Below are 14,577 nucleotides of genomic sequence, written 5' to 3' on the forward strand. Positions count from 1 at the left end.
AATTAGATGCAATAAATTACAAAAATATTACATTGTGTCCATGTCACCTCTGTATGGTGTTTATAAACACAGTTTGTCTTTATTTATTTAGTTTATTTCAAATTTTACAGCATCAGCTATTATAACTACTGCATTTATACAGCCCCTCCTAGCTATCATTTTTGATAATGGGGAATTTCCAACAGATTCGGGGGAAGTGGAAATGGGGTAGACGGACAGGATGTACTATACAAAATGTGTGCTTTGAAGATTTTTTTTTTTTTTGGGTGCGTACTGTCCACAGCTGGTTAATCGCACTCTTTTGTTGCGATCATCTTTTTCTTGCTAATCTAAAATCCATACACATTCCCAACAATAAAGAAAAGCAATTACAGTAACTAATGGACACCAGATTGGTAACCACCCTTTTTTTGTATTCTGCTTGTCATTATTTATAGAATGCGACACAATGTTCTGGGCTATTACAAATGACCCGAAACAAAAATAAACTGGCTAAATTATTCACCAACTGATCCATCCTGTGCTGCACATTCGTCATTCTGTTTTGTACCAAATTAGTGTAGTGCTGAGAAATGGAGAAATCAGTTTACTGGTAAAACTTCTGGAGGCAGTTGTTCTGTAGGAAACGCATGTAAAAGCAACCAATTACTTTCTGACCTGCTGCTTTAAAGTATCCCAAGAACAAAAATGGAATGCATTGCAATTTACCAATCTCAAGATGTGTTTGCAGCTTTAGTTTTCTTTTTTTTTAAGGCCAAGTACATATTCTGAAGATACATAAAATGCCAGTTGACCCTTTTAGAATTCCAGTGTTCTTGTGGACTACTGAAATCTCAAAAAATCTCCTCCCATATTTGCAACTAATTTCTATGATATACAAAGCAACCCAACCCTCTGAAATGAAGATCAGAAGGGAAGGCATTTGGAGTCCAAAACAGGAGAGACCAGATCACCAATGGCGGCTGGTGCTCAACTTTCGCGGCCGCCAACCACCCCCTCCATCGATCGATCGCTGCTTTCCCCACAACACCCCCCCCCCCCCCTCTTGATCGATCCCAGCTTCGCTCTCCCGTTGCCTGCCAGGCCCCCCGCCAACACCGCACTTACCCTATCCAGGTCGGGGCTTTCCCCGGCGAGTCCCAGCGGTCGCTTCTCCTCCCGGCCAATTACGACTTAGGACTTCCCAGCCAATCGGGTCTCAGGACCTGCTTCCTGATTGGCCTGGGAGGAGAAACCCTAAGACATTAGCGAGTAATAATTTGCTAATGTCACACAAATGGGCCCACCCCCACCCTTTTTGAAGCCAATTAGAGCCTTAGGCTCTTATGTGCTTTTCAAAAAACCCCATTGAAATCGATGCGTACGGCGTCCTGCATGTAGATTAGGGGCCGGGCGCATAGATTAGGGGGGTGACGCCCCTGCGCCCTGTATGAACGGCCACCACTTTGGATCACCATGTGAAAATAAAAGTAAAGAAAATGAATGCATCCACCACAACTACAAATTGATTAAAATATATTAATAAAAATATATTACACTTAGGCTTACCCCCCACCTCAAGAAAAAATTAGGCACAAGGGACGTTACGATCAATGCCATGCTGTCTCCTCATTTAGTAGAAATCCCCCCCCACCCCCTCCACTCTAATCTTCCAATGCAGCAGGAGTTAATGGAGCCAACAGAGCTGTGATAGGCACTTATCATGCATGCCTTACTATGCCCACCCTTTAAGCCCAGCGACTCCATTCATAGAAGCTGTAACTACAGGTTTTACAAATGAAATGTGATCTATGAATGGAGGACAGGCAGATGACTAAAAGGTCCGCCTCCTCTATTTATAGATTGCATTTCATTCATAGGAATTGTAGTACAGCTTCTATGAATGGAGGAGCTGGGCGGAAATGGAGGGCATAGTCGGGCACTCTTGATGAATTGCTGTCACAGCTGCGTCTGCTTCATTACCCCCTGCTGCACCAGAAAGTTATGGTGGCGGAGGTGGGTGGGGGGAAGCAGAGAAGGATTATTACTGAAGCAGAAGACGCAAGTAACACATGGCATCAATTGTAAATGATGTCTCTCTTTTTGATATTTATTTTTTCAAACTTGGGTTAAGTGTGGAATTTTTAAAATATTTTTTTTTTCAAAGCCTAGCTAGTCTTAAAAAATGTCCCCTCCCCATTCCTAACACCTATGCTGACAAACGTTTGTAAGAAAGATGTGTATACCTACCTAATTTTAAGTCCGCTTTTGTCCGATCCGGCTCCCCTTTGTCAGCCAGTGGCGGCTGCAGGGGAGAGGAGGGAGCACCAACAACAGCTGGGAAATGGGAGCCTGGGGTGATGTCACCAGTTCCAGACATCCCCAGCCATTGTCGAGCTCTTTCTCCTCTCCCCTGCAGCTGCTGCTGGCTTACACAGGAACATGTGAATGGAGTGGAGCAGGCTGAGAATAGGTAAGTATATACATCTTTTTTTTTTTACACAGGTTAGTCAGCATAGGTGTTAGGAATGGGGAGGGAGGGACATTTTTCAGACTAGTTAGGTTGAGGCTGGAATTCTACTTTTAAGCATATGACCTCCGGAAGATTTACCCCCTTCATGACCAGGCCATTTTTAGCGATAAGGCACTGTGTTACTTTACCTGACAATTGCAACACTAAACACTAATAAAATTTGTGTGTGTACTGTAATTTTTTTTTTTTTTTTTTTTTATACTAGTAATGGCGATTAGCGACTTATAATGGGCGGTCAGCTGTACGTTAACTGACACCTTGTGGGAACCAATGATACAAATACAGTGATCAGTGCTAAAAATATGCACTGTCACGCTACTAATCCACTGGCTGGGAAAGAGTTAAACATTTAGGGCGATCAAAGGGTTAACTGTGTGCCTAGCCAGTGTTTTACTGTACTATGTGTGCTGCTTTTACTCGGGGAAGTGATGGATTTTTTTCCCTGCTTTGCAGGGACACAAACGCCATCTCTTCCCCCCCCTGTCAGAACGGAGGTCTTCCTTGCTTACATAGGCAGATCTCCGTTCTGTGTCTCTGCCTGACGATCGGCAGGTGGGGGCAGCAGACATCCAGTGCTTGGCACCAGCAAATCGTCTTCTGCTGTGATCATTCACAGCAGAAGTGGCCCAGCGGTGTGCGCTCCCCCTAGGCGGAAGTGCAGAGTCCCGTATCTATATGTGATTCTGCGCAGGAGGAGCCGCCCTGTAGCAGTAAATCTGATATAGGTTGGTCCTTAACTAGTTAAATAAACGATCTTATAGACTTCATTTAAGGTAGATGTATACTCTGTCTCTAACATCTCATCTAAACTTTACATGTCGGTGTAATTTCAGTTGCCTTTTTCAATATTTTTATTTTTAGATCTGCAGCTATTTAATAGAATACTTGACATTCCCGGCATGAAGGTCACTTGCAGTTACAGGGTAACAAAGCTCTGTCCCTGTCTCCCAATTTTGCACCTGCATTGTCATACAGGCTCGCAATGGAGAATATAAGTGGCCGTGCCAACACTCCGTACACAGGCATGGTAAAATCAGGAACCCCGCCCTGAGAAATCCCATGCAACCATCGTGTAGTGAGGAAGTGGCTGAAAAGAGACTGCAGGGGATTGGCAATTTGGCAGTGTTGGTAGGCAACAAAGGAATGATAACAGTATTTTAGTAGCAAAAAGACACGACAGCTGTTAATGATACATGTTGCTTTGGCAAACAAACTGTCATTTGATTATGGGTTACATGTTCTTTAAGCCTCTGAGATATTTCCGAACACGTCCACTCCCTTCAGTGGCCTCCACTTGACAGAGGAAAATCCTGGTCTGTCACTAGGGACCAATTAGAGTGGTCTCCTGGGTACGTGATCACTGTAGAAACCTGTTGTAACTATGGTTCAGTATGATGTCTGTATAATCCTTATGAAGTTACAGCTCTGCTAGTGTAGATCACAGGGGGTATGCTGTAATCTTTTCCAGATAGAAACTGCAGCAACTCCCTATAGCAGTGATGGTGAACCTTGGCACCCTAGATGTTTTGGAACTACATTTCCCATGATGCTCATGCACTCTGCAATGTAGTTGAGCATCATGGGAAATGTAATTCCGAAACATCTGGGGTGCCAAGGTTTACCATCACTGCCCTATAGTGATGTAATGATATACACCATATTATTTTAATAAGGATTTAGGAGAACATTTTGATTAAAAAGGAATAAATACTTGTAAATCCTTATTAATATGCTGTACCCATGTATACGTTGGCATGAACTTAACTAGCGTACAGCACATGGACTATTTTTTATGCAGGATCATGCTGCCAGCGGAGAGCCTTCCATAAAGGGAGTAAAGGCCACTGTTGATAGGAGGAGTCAATGCAAAATAGCCCAATGTTCGTCTGATTGGCAGTGTCACCCGACGTCCTTTTTTTTTCCAAGTGCAAATGCTTGCATGCAGTGTTTCTCCTTAAAATTGTCTATAAATATTTTTTTATTCACTTGAAGTGAGCCATTGAACTTGCTAGAAAATATGAGCGCTCCAGGAAGTCGTTTCCCTAGTACAGCCCCCTCCTGCCTTGCATGTCATAGGCCTGTCCTCTTCTGGGAGTATTATTACTGTCTGTGATGCCCAGATCCCCCTCCTCCAACTCTCCTACATAACCTTTTATGTTGCTACCGGAGGAGTAAATGATCCATTTAGGGCTAAAACTAACCATACGTGGCTCGGTTTTTGTTTTTGTTCAGCTGGAGGGCTGAACAAAAAAAAAAAAAAACTGAACCGTTTTCCCCCATTCACACAATCGAGGTTGATGGGGAATCCTCCCTGTTGTATTGTGACAGTGAGGAGACTCCCCTGCTGTCAGAATACACAAATCAAGCTATTGCCTGCAGTGCAGATTGAGCCGCTTTTATCTGACAATGTGGCTAAACAGAAGTGGATCAATAGATTGAGTTTTGTTCAACTGCAGTGGCCACACATGGATCAAAATTCAGACGGTCCCTCCTGAACCAGCCAAACCATCCATCTATGGCCACCTTAACCACTTCAATACTGGGCACTTATATACCTTCCTGCCCAGACCAGCTTTCAGCGATGTTGCACATTGAATGACAATTGCGCGGTCATAAAACACTGTACCCAAAACTAAATTTTTATCATTTTGTTCCCAAAATAGAGCTTTCTTTTGGTGCTATTTGATCACCTCTGCGGTTTTTATTTTCTGCTAAACAAATAAAAAAATGACCGAAAATTTTGAAAAAAAAAGTTTTTGTTTTTTGTTTGTTACAAAACTTTGTAAATAAGTTTTCTCCTTCACTGTTGGGCACTGATGAGGCTGCACTGACGGGCAACTGATAAGGTGGCACTGATAGGTGGCACTGATGGGGCACTGAAAGGTGACACTGAAAGGTGGCACTGATGGGCACTGAAAGGTGGCAAGGATGGGCACTGATAGGCGGCATGGATAGGTGGCACTGTTGTACACTAATGGATGGTGCTGATGGGCATCACTGATTGGCAGGCATTATTGTTTGGCACTGGCATCCATTGTGGGCACTGATTGGCATCCCTGGTGGCCATGGGTGGCATACCTGGTGGTAACTAGTGGTGGCATCCCTGGTGATCCGGGGAGGGGGGGAGATAACACAACCACTTTGCCGACATCATTTTGCTATATGGCGGGCGGTGGTCCACTTTTGTAAAACATTCCCCCTCTGGGTGATCTATGTACATTGCAAGGATTTTAACAAACTTTATTGCAGATGTGCTGAGTGACTCTTCATGGGAGTGGTTTTAGAATTCTCAATCAGCTGCTGCACCTGCAGGGCTCCAATGAGGAAATTGGCAGGGTCTGCATCCCTTTAGACATGATTTCCCATTGGGAGTATCTCACTAAAAATGGCATTTTTCGTTGCAGGGGATGCAAAAAATCTGCCTTGTATCTTAAAACTGCTCAAACTGTTGGCACTATATAAATCCTGAGTAATAATAATAATAGTGCAGACTTCTGGAAAAAATCAGTTGAGCCAAGCAGGAAAAGACATATCTTGGAGGGGCATTCTGTACGCCAACTGTGTACACAATGCCTCTAGGTAGCCATATTGCATTTTACAGAAAATTACAGAGCTGCAGATTGAAAAGAAAAGGTAATTCTTAATAACATTCAATTACAATATGACTTGTGTCGCAATTGTATATGCTACAGTATTATTTTTTTTTTTGCTATTTTTTTTTTTTTTCAGTGTGCTTTTATTTTAGCACACTGAAATCCATGCTAATGCAGAGATAGCCCAAGTAGTTAAATCTCTAAGTAGATTTATTCGCCAATGCAGCCCTGGCCTCGGGTCATTTGGGCTGTATACTAATCAGATGCTACAAGGGATAATTTGCCAGCAGTCCACATGGAAAGACTAGATGAATTATTTTGGAAATGTTTACAGTTCATACTAACTTCTGCCTCTTACTTGCAGTGATCGGGAAGCTTCTCAGTGCTGTCGGCAGTGCACAGCTTCTGATGTCACAGAAATTCCAGCAGTTCCGTGGCCTGTGTGAGCAAAATCTGGTAAGACATCCATGAACTGGAAAACAAATCTTCAGTAATGTTCATCCCTCACTTGTACAGTATTGCAGTTCTTTCACTTTTTTAGCCTCTATTAAGTGATGTATTAGTCCTAAAAAGTTTTGGTTTTAGACCTACATTTATTTTAAAGTCCAGGCAAACCACTAAAATACAAACAGTATATGGAAGCAGTTTAACCTTTTTTAAAGCATTTCTGTACATCCATTTCTGAGATTCACACAGCTCTGCCACAAAGCACTGTCCTGGCAGGGCAGGAGACCTGATTTTTTTTTTTTTTTTTTTACTCTTCTGCAGTTCAGTAAACACTTGCAGGTCTTGTGCTTCCCCCAGCCTGTCACTGGACAGTGATAGTAGAATAGCAGATTAAGTCTCCATCACTTTGCTTTCTCCTTCTGTCAATGTTCTCCTGAACTGATTGGCTCCTTGTGCTGCTTTACTCTTTCTCTGCCTGTGCCTGCTTTACAGGAACTGAAAACGAGCAGTGTATTTCTAAAGATCCAGGATTCAGGCCAAAAGCGGTGTGCAGTACCGCTTTTGGCCTGTGGTGGGGGGGCCGGAGCCGGACAGCGCCGATCGTCGGCATTCGGAAATGCACGGAAAGGCCTGAGGACAGTTTGGCTGTCCTCGGCAAACCTCGGAAAGGCTTGTGAACTGAGTCTTTCCGAGGTTTGCCGAGGTCAGCCGAAGTGCGCTCGGGCCTTTTCGGCCGTATCCGAGACTCTCCAGCACCCCCCCCCCACCTCTGGCCGCATGCGGTATTGCATCCCATTGAAGTCAACGCGGAACAAATTTTCTTCGTTTCCATTGACTTCAATGTGAAAACTCGCTTTGATATGCGAGTACTTTGGATTACGAGCATTCTCCTGGAACGGATTATGCTCGTAATCTGAGGTTCCACTGTACTTACACCAATACAATAAAAATGATTTTGTTTTCAAGAAATACCTTTCTCAAGATGCATTGACGTCACCACTGGGTCTTTCTGCTGGTCTTTGCTTTGAGTTTAGTGTGAGGGGTCAGCAGGCTCCAATAAACATTACAGCACCCTGCCCCGGGTATTCTTTCAAGAACCCGAGAGTTATAGTAAGAAAAAAAAAAAAAACATTCTTAGCATCTTTTACGTGCATGCTTCTCCCTGCTTTAGCTGTGCAATCAGTTGATTAGTTGCTTGCTCAAGCAACTGATCCGCCCATTGCACAGCTATGGTCTGCACCTCCCAGTGAGCTTGCATGTTTTTTATAGGGATTTATACCAATATAACGCTGCGCTATCTAAATGTAATCAAATGATAATCATACTAAATCCTAATATTACTGACTGCAGTTAAATATTGGTGGCGAGATATTCCATTCCTATGTAAAAAAATCTAGTGAACATAATAATAATGAAATCTGATGCGATTAAAATTGCAATCATAAACAATTAAAAATTGCAATCCTATGTAACATTGGGAGTATCGCATAGGATTGCATCAGATCGCATCAGATTTCATTATGTTCACTAGATTTTTTTTACACAGGAATTGAACTTAATAATGTAATCTGATGCGATTAAAATTGCGATCATAAACAATTAAAAATTGCAATCCTATGCGATACTCCCAATGTCACATAGGATTGCCATTTTTAATTGTTTATGATCATAATTTTAATCGCATCAGATTTCATTATGTTCACTAGATTTTTTACATAGGAATGGAATATCTCACCACCAATATTTAACTGCAGTCAGTAATACTAGGATTTAGTATGATTATCATTTGATTACATTTGGATAGCACAGCATTATATTGGTATAAATCCCTTTTAAACAGGCAAGCTCACTGGGAGGTGCAGACCATAGCTGTGCAATCGGCTGATCAGTTTCTTGAGCAAGCAACTAATCAACTGATTGCACAGCTAAAGCAGGGAGGAGCATGCACTGCAGTCAGTAATATTAGGATTTAGTACGATTATCATTTGATTACATTTGGATAGCGCAGCATTATATTGGTATAAATTCTTGTTTTGGCACGAGCATTTGAGACGTGGTCATTGCTAGCAGCTGTCCTTTAATCATCATTTGGATTTTCACATGGTAGCTCGCAAGAGTTTGTTTGTTTTTTAGAATGTTTAAAGGGATGCTGGGTAAGTGTTCTTTTAAAAGACCCCTTTCACACTGGGGCCGCAGTAAATCGTTGTGCGTTTTAGCGGCGCTTTTCGACCGCTATCGGGGAGCTTTTAACCCCAAAGATAGGGTTAAAAACTTCCGGCGCTTCCGAAGTGCTTTTCAGGCGCTTCAGAAGCGCTGCCCATTCATTCCAATGGGCAGGACGTTTTGGCAGCACTAAATACAGCGCTCCCAACCTTTTGGATGGTTTAACTTTTTCGGTTCTTTTGGAACCAAGTATGATACAAACTAGTGATTGATTGATTTTTTCCATCTTGCCAGTAAGATGTTCAAATTATATTTCAGATTTCCATTTGCTTTTTTGTCATAAGTAGTGATGGGATCAAATCCAGACTGCTTGATTTTGGTTTAAAAGATGGCTGAAAGTCGCAGGAACCATCAGAAGGATAAGCTTTGAGCTGCTCTGGGTGGCAGCGAGATTATGGGATTTGTAGGAAGCTGTGGATGAAGTTCCGGGAGAAAAGCTTATAGTCACTTAGAGGATTTACATTTTTAATAGATGAATATTATGTGGATCAGGGCTGAGTTTTGCATGGACAGCGGACGTGCTGGTTTTGTTTGAGGAAGTTCATGGGTTTTGTATTGTTTTATGGGACTAGAGGAGGAAGGAGGCCACAAGTCTCGGAGTTTGTTGTCCAGTGAAGTTTAATTCATTCTTACTTTGCTGTGGAGGCTGATGGTAGAATATATCTGTTTATATTTCTGTGTAGTAAGAGTATTGCTTTAACATGGTAAACAGGTCACATACACTACCACCCATTCCCTAGAATTCATAGGGGAGATTTAATAAATCCGGAGAGTGCAAAACCTGGCACAGCGCTGCATAGAAACCAACATCCAGATTTTATTGTTAAAGCTTAAAGTGTTTGTTAACCCCCCCCAAAAAAAAAAAAAAAATTGCAGATTCTGGTCCCTTAAAGTCGATTACACAGTACAGTGCTTGTGCCGTGTAATCTGCCCCCCTCTAAACTGTAAAAAAAAAAAAAACCTGAACTTGCCACTTCCTGTATGCCCTCTCTATACTGGCCACGAAAATCAGCCCTGATCACCGTGGTCTGATTGTGTCCCTGCATCATACGTATCTGTCCCCTCTGCTCTCCTCTCTCTCCCCCCCTCACCCCCTCCTTCCTGCCTGTCATCCCCCTCTGTGTCTGTCTCTGGCCCCGCATAAAATTCAATCCAAAAATTTTCACTGCCAGACTGGCATATCACACTATGTAATTTAGTTTTCAAAAACGAGTGTTCTAAATACCTAATTTGAGTTGTCTGCACGCTGGTCACATGATTTGCGGCTGCTTTACAGCTCCGCTACACGGCTTCTACGGAGGAGACGAGCGGCCACGTGATCTCCCCAGGTGACGTCAGAGGGAGATCACGGCCCCTCACGCAGAAGCAATCCATCAGAGCTGTAAAGCGGCCACGAGTGATGTGACCAGCCTGAAGACAGTTCAAATTGGATATTTAGAACGCTGAGTTTTTAAAACTGCTGACACCGTGTGCTATGCCAGCCTCTAATAGAAGGGCTGGCATAGTTTTATATAGATGGGTTAACAAACCCTTTAATTGAACAAGCTGAAGTTAGAAGCTGATTGGTTACCATTCACAGCTGCACCAGATTTTGCCCTCTCCAGTTTTAGTAAATCAACCCCATGACAACTGGAAGTGCTTAAACAAGCACCTTCAAAGCAGAATCGTCAGGCGTTATTTTAACCGGTACCCGACCGGCTCGCGTGTATTTATGGGGCAGAATGGCTCCCCTGCGCGTAACCCGGTACGGGGCTCCTTTAAGAGCCACCAGTGGTCACACGCGCACTGGCGGCAGGGGGACCCAATGTGCGTGGCCGGCGGGTGCGATCACCGCCAGCTGCGCGCGATCGCGTGCACGTGGATGTGTGTGTGTGTGTGTGTGTGTGTGTGTGTATGTGTATAAACGCACAAATCCCTGTGCTGTCAGCGGACAGGAGACATGTCGTTTCTTCCTACTAAGTAGGAACCGCAATATGTTTCCCCTCCTACTCAGTCCTATCCCCATACAGTTAGAACACACTGAGGGAACACACATTTAACCCCTTGATCTCCCCCTGGTGTTAACCCCTTCCCTACCAGTGTCATTTACACAGTAATCTGTGCATTTTTATAGCACTGATTGCTGTATAAATGTCAAGTGTCCCATCTGTCCATCCGCAATACCGCTAAAAACGCAGATCACCGCCATTGCTAGTAAAAAAAAAAAAAAAAAATTATAAAAATGCCATAAATCTTTCCCATAGTTTGTAGACGCTATAACTTTTGCGCAAACCAATCAATATACTCTTATTGCGATTTTATATTTATTTTTTTAATTTTTTTTTTACCAAAAATATGTAGAATATATATTGGCCTAAACTGATAAAGAATTTTTTTGTTTGTTTTTTTTTAAAAAAACCTTTTTGGGGATGTTTATTATAGCAAAAAGTAATAAATATTATTTATTTTTTTTAAAGTTGTCGCTCTTTTTTTAATAGCGCAAAAAATAAAAATCGCAGAGGTGATCAAATAGCACCAAAAGAAACCTTGTTTTTGTACAGCATTGCATGACCGCGCAATTACCAGTTAAAGTGACACAGTGCCAAATTGTAAAAAGTGCTCTGGTCAGGAAGGGGGGTAAAACCTTCCAGGGCTGAAGTGATTAATAAAAGCTGCACATTTTAAAAACTCCAAAAATTACTTTTGAAATTGCATTAACATGTTAAAGCAGAACTATCATTATTATTTTTATTTTACAGTGTTGTCCCCTATGGGACAATGTACATGTAGCACTTGTGTTTCTAAGTTACCGAGCGAGCGGAACGATGTCTGTTCCTCCCTCTCTGTTCAGTGCAGCAATCACGGCCGGCCACATCGCTCCCGGACTCCGCAACCGGACACTAGAGCCCAGGAAAGGCGGGAGGGCGGTTGGGGACCCACTTCAGCCACCTGCCACCTGTAGAAGCGATCGAGTGGCTATTTAGCCACTCAAATCACTTCTGCTACTAAGAGAATCGCCAGCTGAAAATATTTATACCGGGATGATGCCTACAAGTGCAGGCACCATCTCATCCGTATAATCACTGCAACCCGAGGACGTCCTACAGACGGCAAGTAGTTAAATGATTCTTTTCGGCACCTTCCTTTTTTTTTTTTTTTTTTTTTTTTTATATTTTCCACTGATCATTTTCGGCGCCAGTTATCGGCACCTTTATTTTATCGCCAATAACCCTATTTTCTGCCGATAATTTTCGGTGATATATATCTCTATCTCTCTATCATATATATCGATATAGATATAGATATATATATATATATATATATATATATATATATATATATATATATATATATATATATATATATATATATATATATATATATATATCTATCTATCTACCCCTACTTTTTAAGGTTGCTTTTACTAAAGGCAAATAGGCAAGAGAATTTTTCTGCGGAATTTAATTATCCAATCATTTTGCAAGCAAAAATCCATATTTATTTATTTATTTTAATGTTAATTTTCCTTGCTTGATTTGGGTATTCTTTGCAAAGTGAATTTCTACAGCATTCTCTAAGCAAAGAGAAAATTCCTTTGCAAAAGTATTATTTGCCTTTTAGTAAATCAACCCTATTGTTTTCAGTCTTGTGACTTGCTATATCAGGTTTAAATTTCGATGTGTCAGGCAGTATTGTACTTCTTCCAAGCTAAGGTAATACATAATCCATCTGATTTTCATAAATTGAGAGTATAATGCAAATCCAAAAGATTTTGAACCCTCTACTGAACATCGCATGTTATGGGTAAAAGACAGGCTGTCCGGTAAGACAGAAGATTCTGCTGTTCAGCAATGATGCCGCCTACAGAGAGACATGATCTGCGGGGCTGTATGAAGCATTTCTAAATGGTTTGGGATAAGAGTATTGGAGCTGATGTTTGATAAAATGTATCTAAACCCAAAAACAAATGTAGCCTATTGCAGCTTCCTACGACTTGGGACTTGGGACTACTCCATGATTTCCAATGAGTACCCTTCATATCTGTGCGACTTCAAGTTAGTCCCTGTACTGCTTTGGTCCGACTTTGATGCGAGTGACACAGACATTCCCTGAAATCGCGGACGGGAAAATGCGGTAAAAATCGCACAACTTTGAAGTTGCGGTAATGTGAAAGGGGCCTTACCAGACCTTAGTTGTAGTGGCTACATTTGTTTTATTTATTTTTTTCCCTAACATGCTATTACAGGTGTTGTACATAGGAACTTCTGAAACCATACATCTACACACTAAGGCCTTCACACAGGCATATCAACCCATGCGGGTCTGATACATGGATCAGGACACAGACTGACTGCATTCTGTTCACCAGACCCGCACGGATGTGAGATCCATGCAGGTCTGCGCAGTTGTCTTCCTCTTATTGATTTCAACAGGTTGCCTGCATGGAGCACCTGTGTACAGATCAGTGCGCTCATGTAAAGGAGCCCTTGGGCCCCTTTTAAGAGGGCCAATGCTGCTGACTCGCAATCTGCAGTGGATCACTTTGTCAGCAGTGGCTGACCTGCAGTTAGCAAGCAATCGGGAGGGGAATATGCTGCCTTCCACACACCAGTTTGAAGAGACATTTCTCATGGAAATATTATGCCACTTACACACGACCGGACTTTCCGTCAGAGTAGACTCTGACGGCTTTTCCGACGGAGTTCCGCTGAAACAGACTTGCCTACACACGATCACACCAAAGTCCATTCGTTTAGAACGCGATGACGTACAACGGGACTAGAAAAAGGAAGTTCAATAGCCAGTAGCCAATAGCTGCCCTTGCGTCGTTTTTGGTCCGTCGGAATAGCATACAGACTAACGGTTTTACCGATAGGAATTGAGTCCGTCGGAAAGATTTGAAACATGTTCTATTTCTAGGTCCCTCAGAATTTTAGAAAGAAAAAGTCAGATGACGCCCACACACGATCGGAATGATTCCGTCTGACCTTTTCTGCCGGAAAGTCCGGTCGTGTGTAAGCGTCATAGTCAGACATGGTTGCGGCACAGCCTCATTCGCTTTTTGGGGCCATTGGCAGGTGATGTCGCCTGCTGAACCTAACATGCCGACAGCACAAAGCTTTGTGGACACAAGTTGTGTGAAGGGTATAGCACCGTCTAGCGGGGTGGTTTGCTGCATCGGCCATGCTCCTATGAAAGGGGCCTAAGACTCCGTTCACATGTGCCGGCAGGTTTGCAGCATGATTTCAAAGCCCGGTCCTGTGCGATATTGATCAGCGGCTCAGGTGCGATTCCCGGTTGGACGAAAAAAAAATGGACAGCTCCGGTCGGAGCTGCTGTACTAACAGTCTGACGTTAGTGCAGTGATCTCCCCTGCTGTTCTTTTGTGTTATGACAGTGGGACGCCCCACCCGGCCAGAACACTCTGGTCAGAGCTCTCTGCTATTGGTCGGTCGGCTGCTGGTTTTCCAGCATGCTCGTCCTGTCGGACCGGCTGCCATGCACACAGGCCGAATGTCAGCCAGTTTTTATTAATGATGCCCAACATTTAGCCCATGTGTACTTTGCTTAAAGTACAGTAAAGTGCCAGTGCATAGCTGTATGTGCATTGCAGTGCTATTTATTGTGAATAGGTAATTCAATGCATGTTAACATAAATGCAGCACAAACGCATAAATGTAATCTTCATCAAAGATAGAGAGCCTGGGACATCTCCTGCTGATTACTCTCTTTAGAACACTCCTAATGCTCTGCAACTCTGGTGTCACGGGTGCACCCTGTGCTGTTCTTGTAAAACAATTTTTATTTTATTTTTTTTTTTTA

General features: G+C 42.7%; 1 protein-coding gene across 2 annotated transcripts in view; it reads left to right on the top strand.

Annotated features, from left to right (window-relative positions):
* The window catches only part of DLGAP4 (DLG associated protein 4), a 309,694-nt gene that overhangs the window by 272,807 nt on the left and 22,310 nt on the right, over nucleotides 1-14,577 (top strand). For both annotated transcript variants that reach the window (XM_073606515.1, XM_073606516.1), the window contains exon 10: nucleotides 6,470-6,561. In XM_073606515.1, coding sequence (XP_073462616.1) covers nucleotides 6,470-6,561 — 92 coding nt within the window. The remainder of the gene's footprint in view (nucleotides 1-6,469; nucleotides 6,562-14,577) is intronic.

This window comes from Aquarana catesbeiana, linkage group LG12 (genome assembly GCF_042186555.1).
Source record: "Aquarana catesbeiana isolate 2022-GZ linkage group LG12, ASM4218655v1, whole genome shotgun sequence".
Classification (NCBI taxonomy): Eukaryota; Metazoa; Chordata; class Amphibia; order Anura; family Ranidae; genus Aquarana; species Aquarana catesbeiana.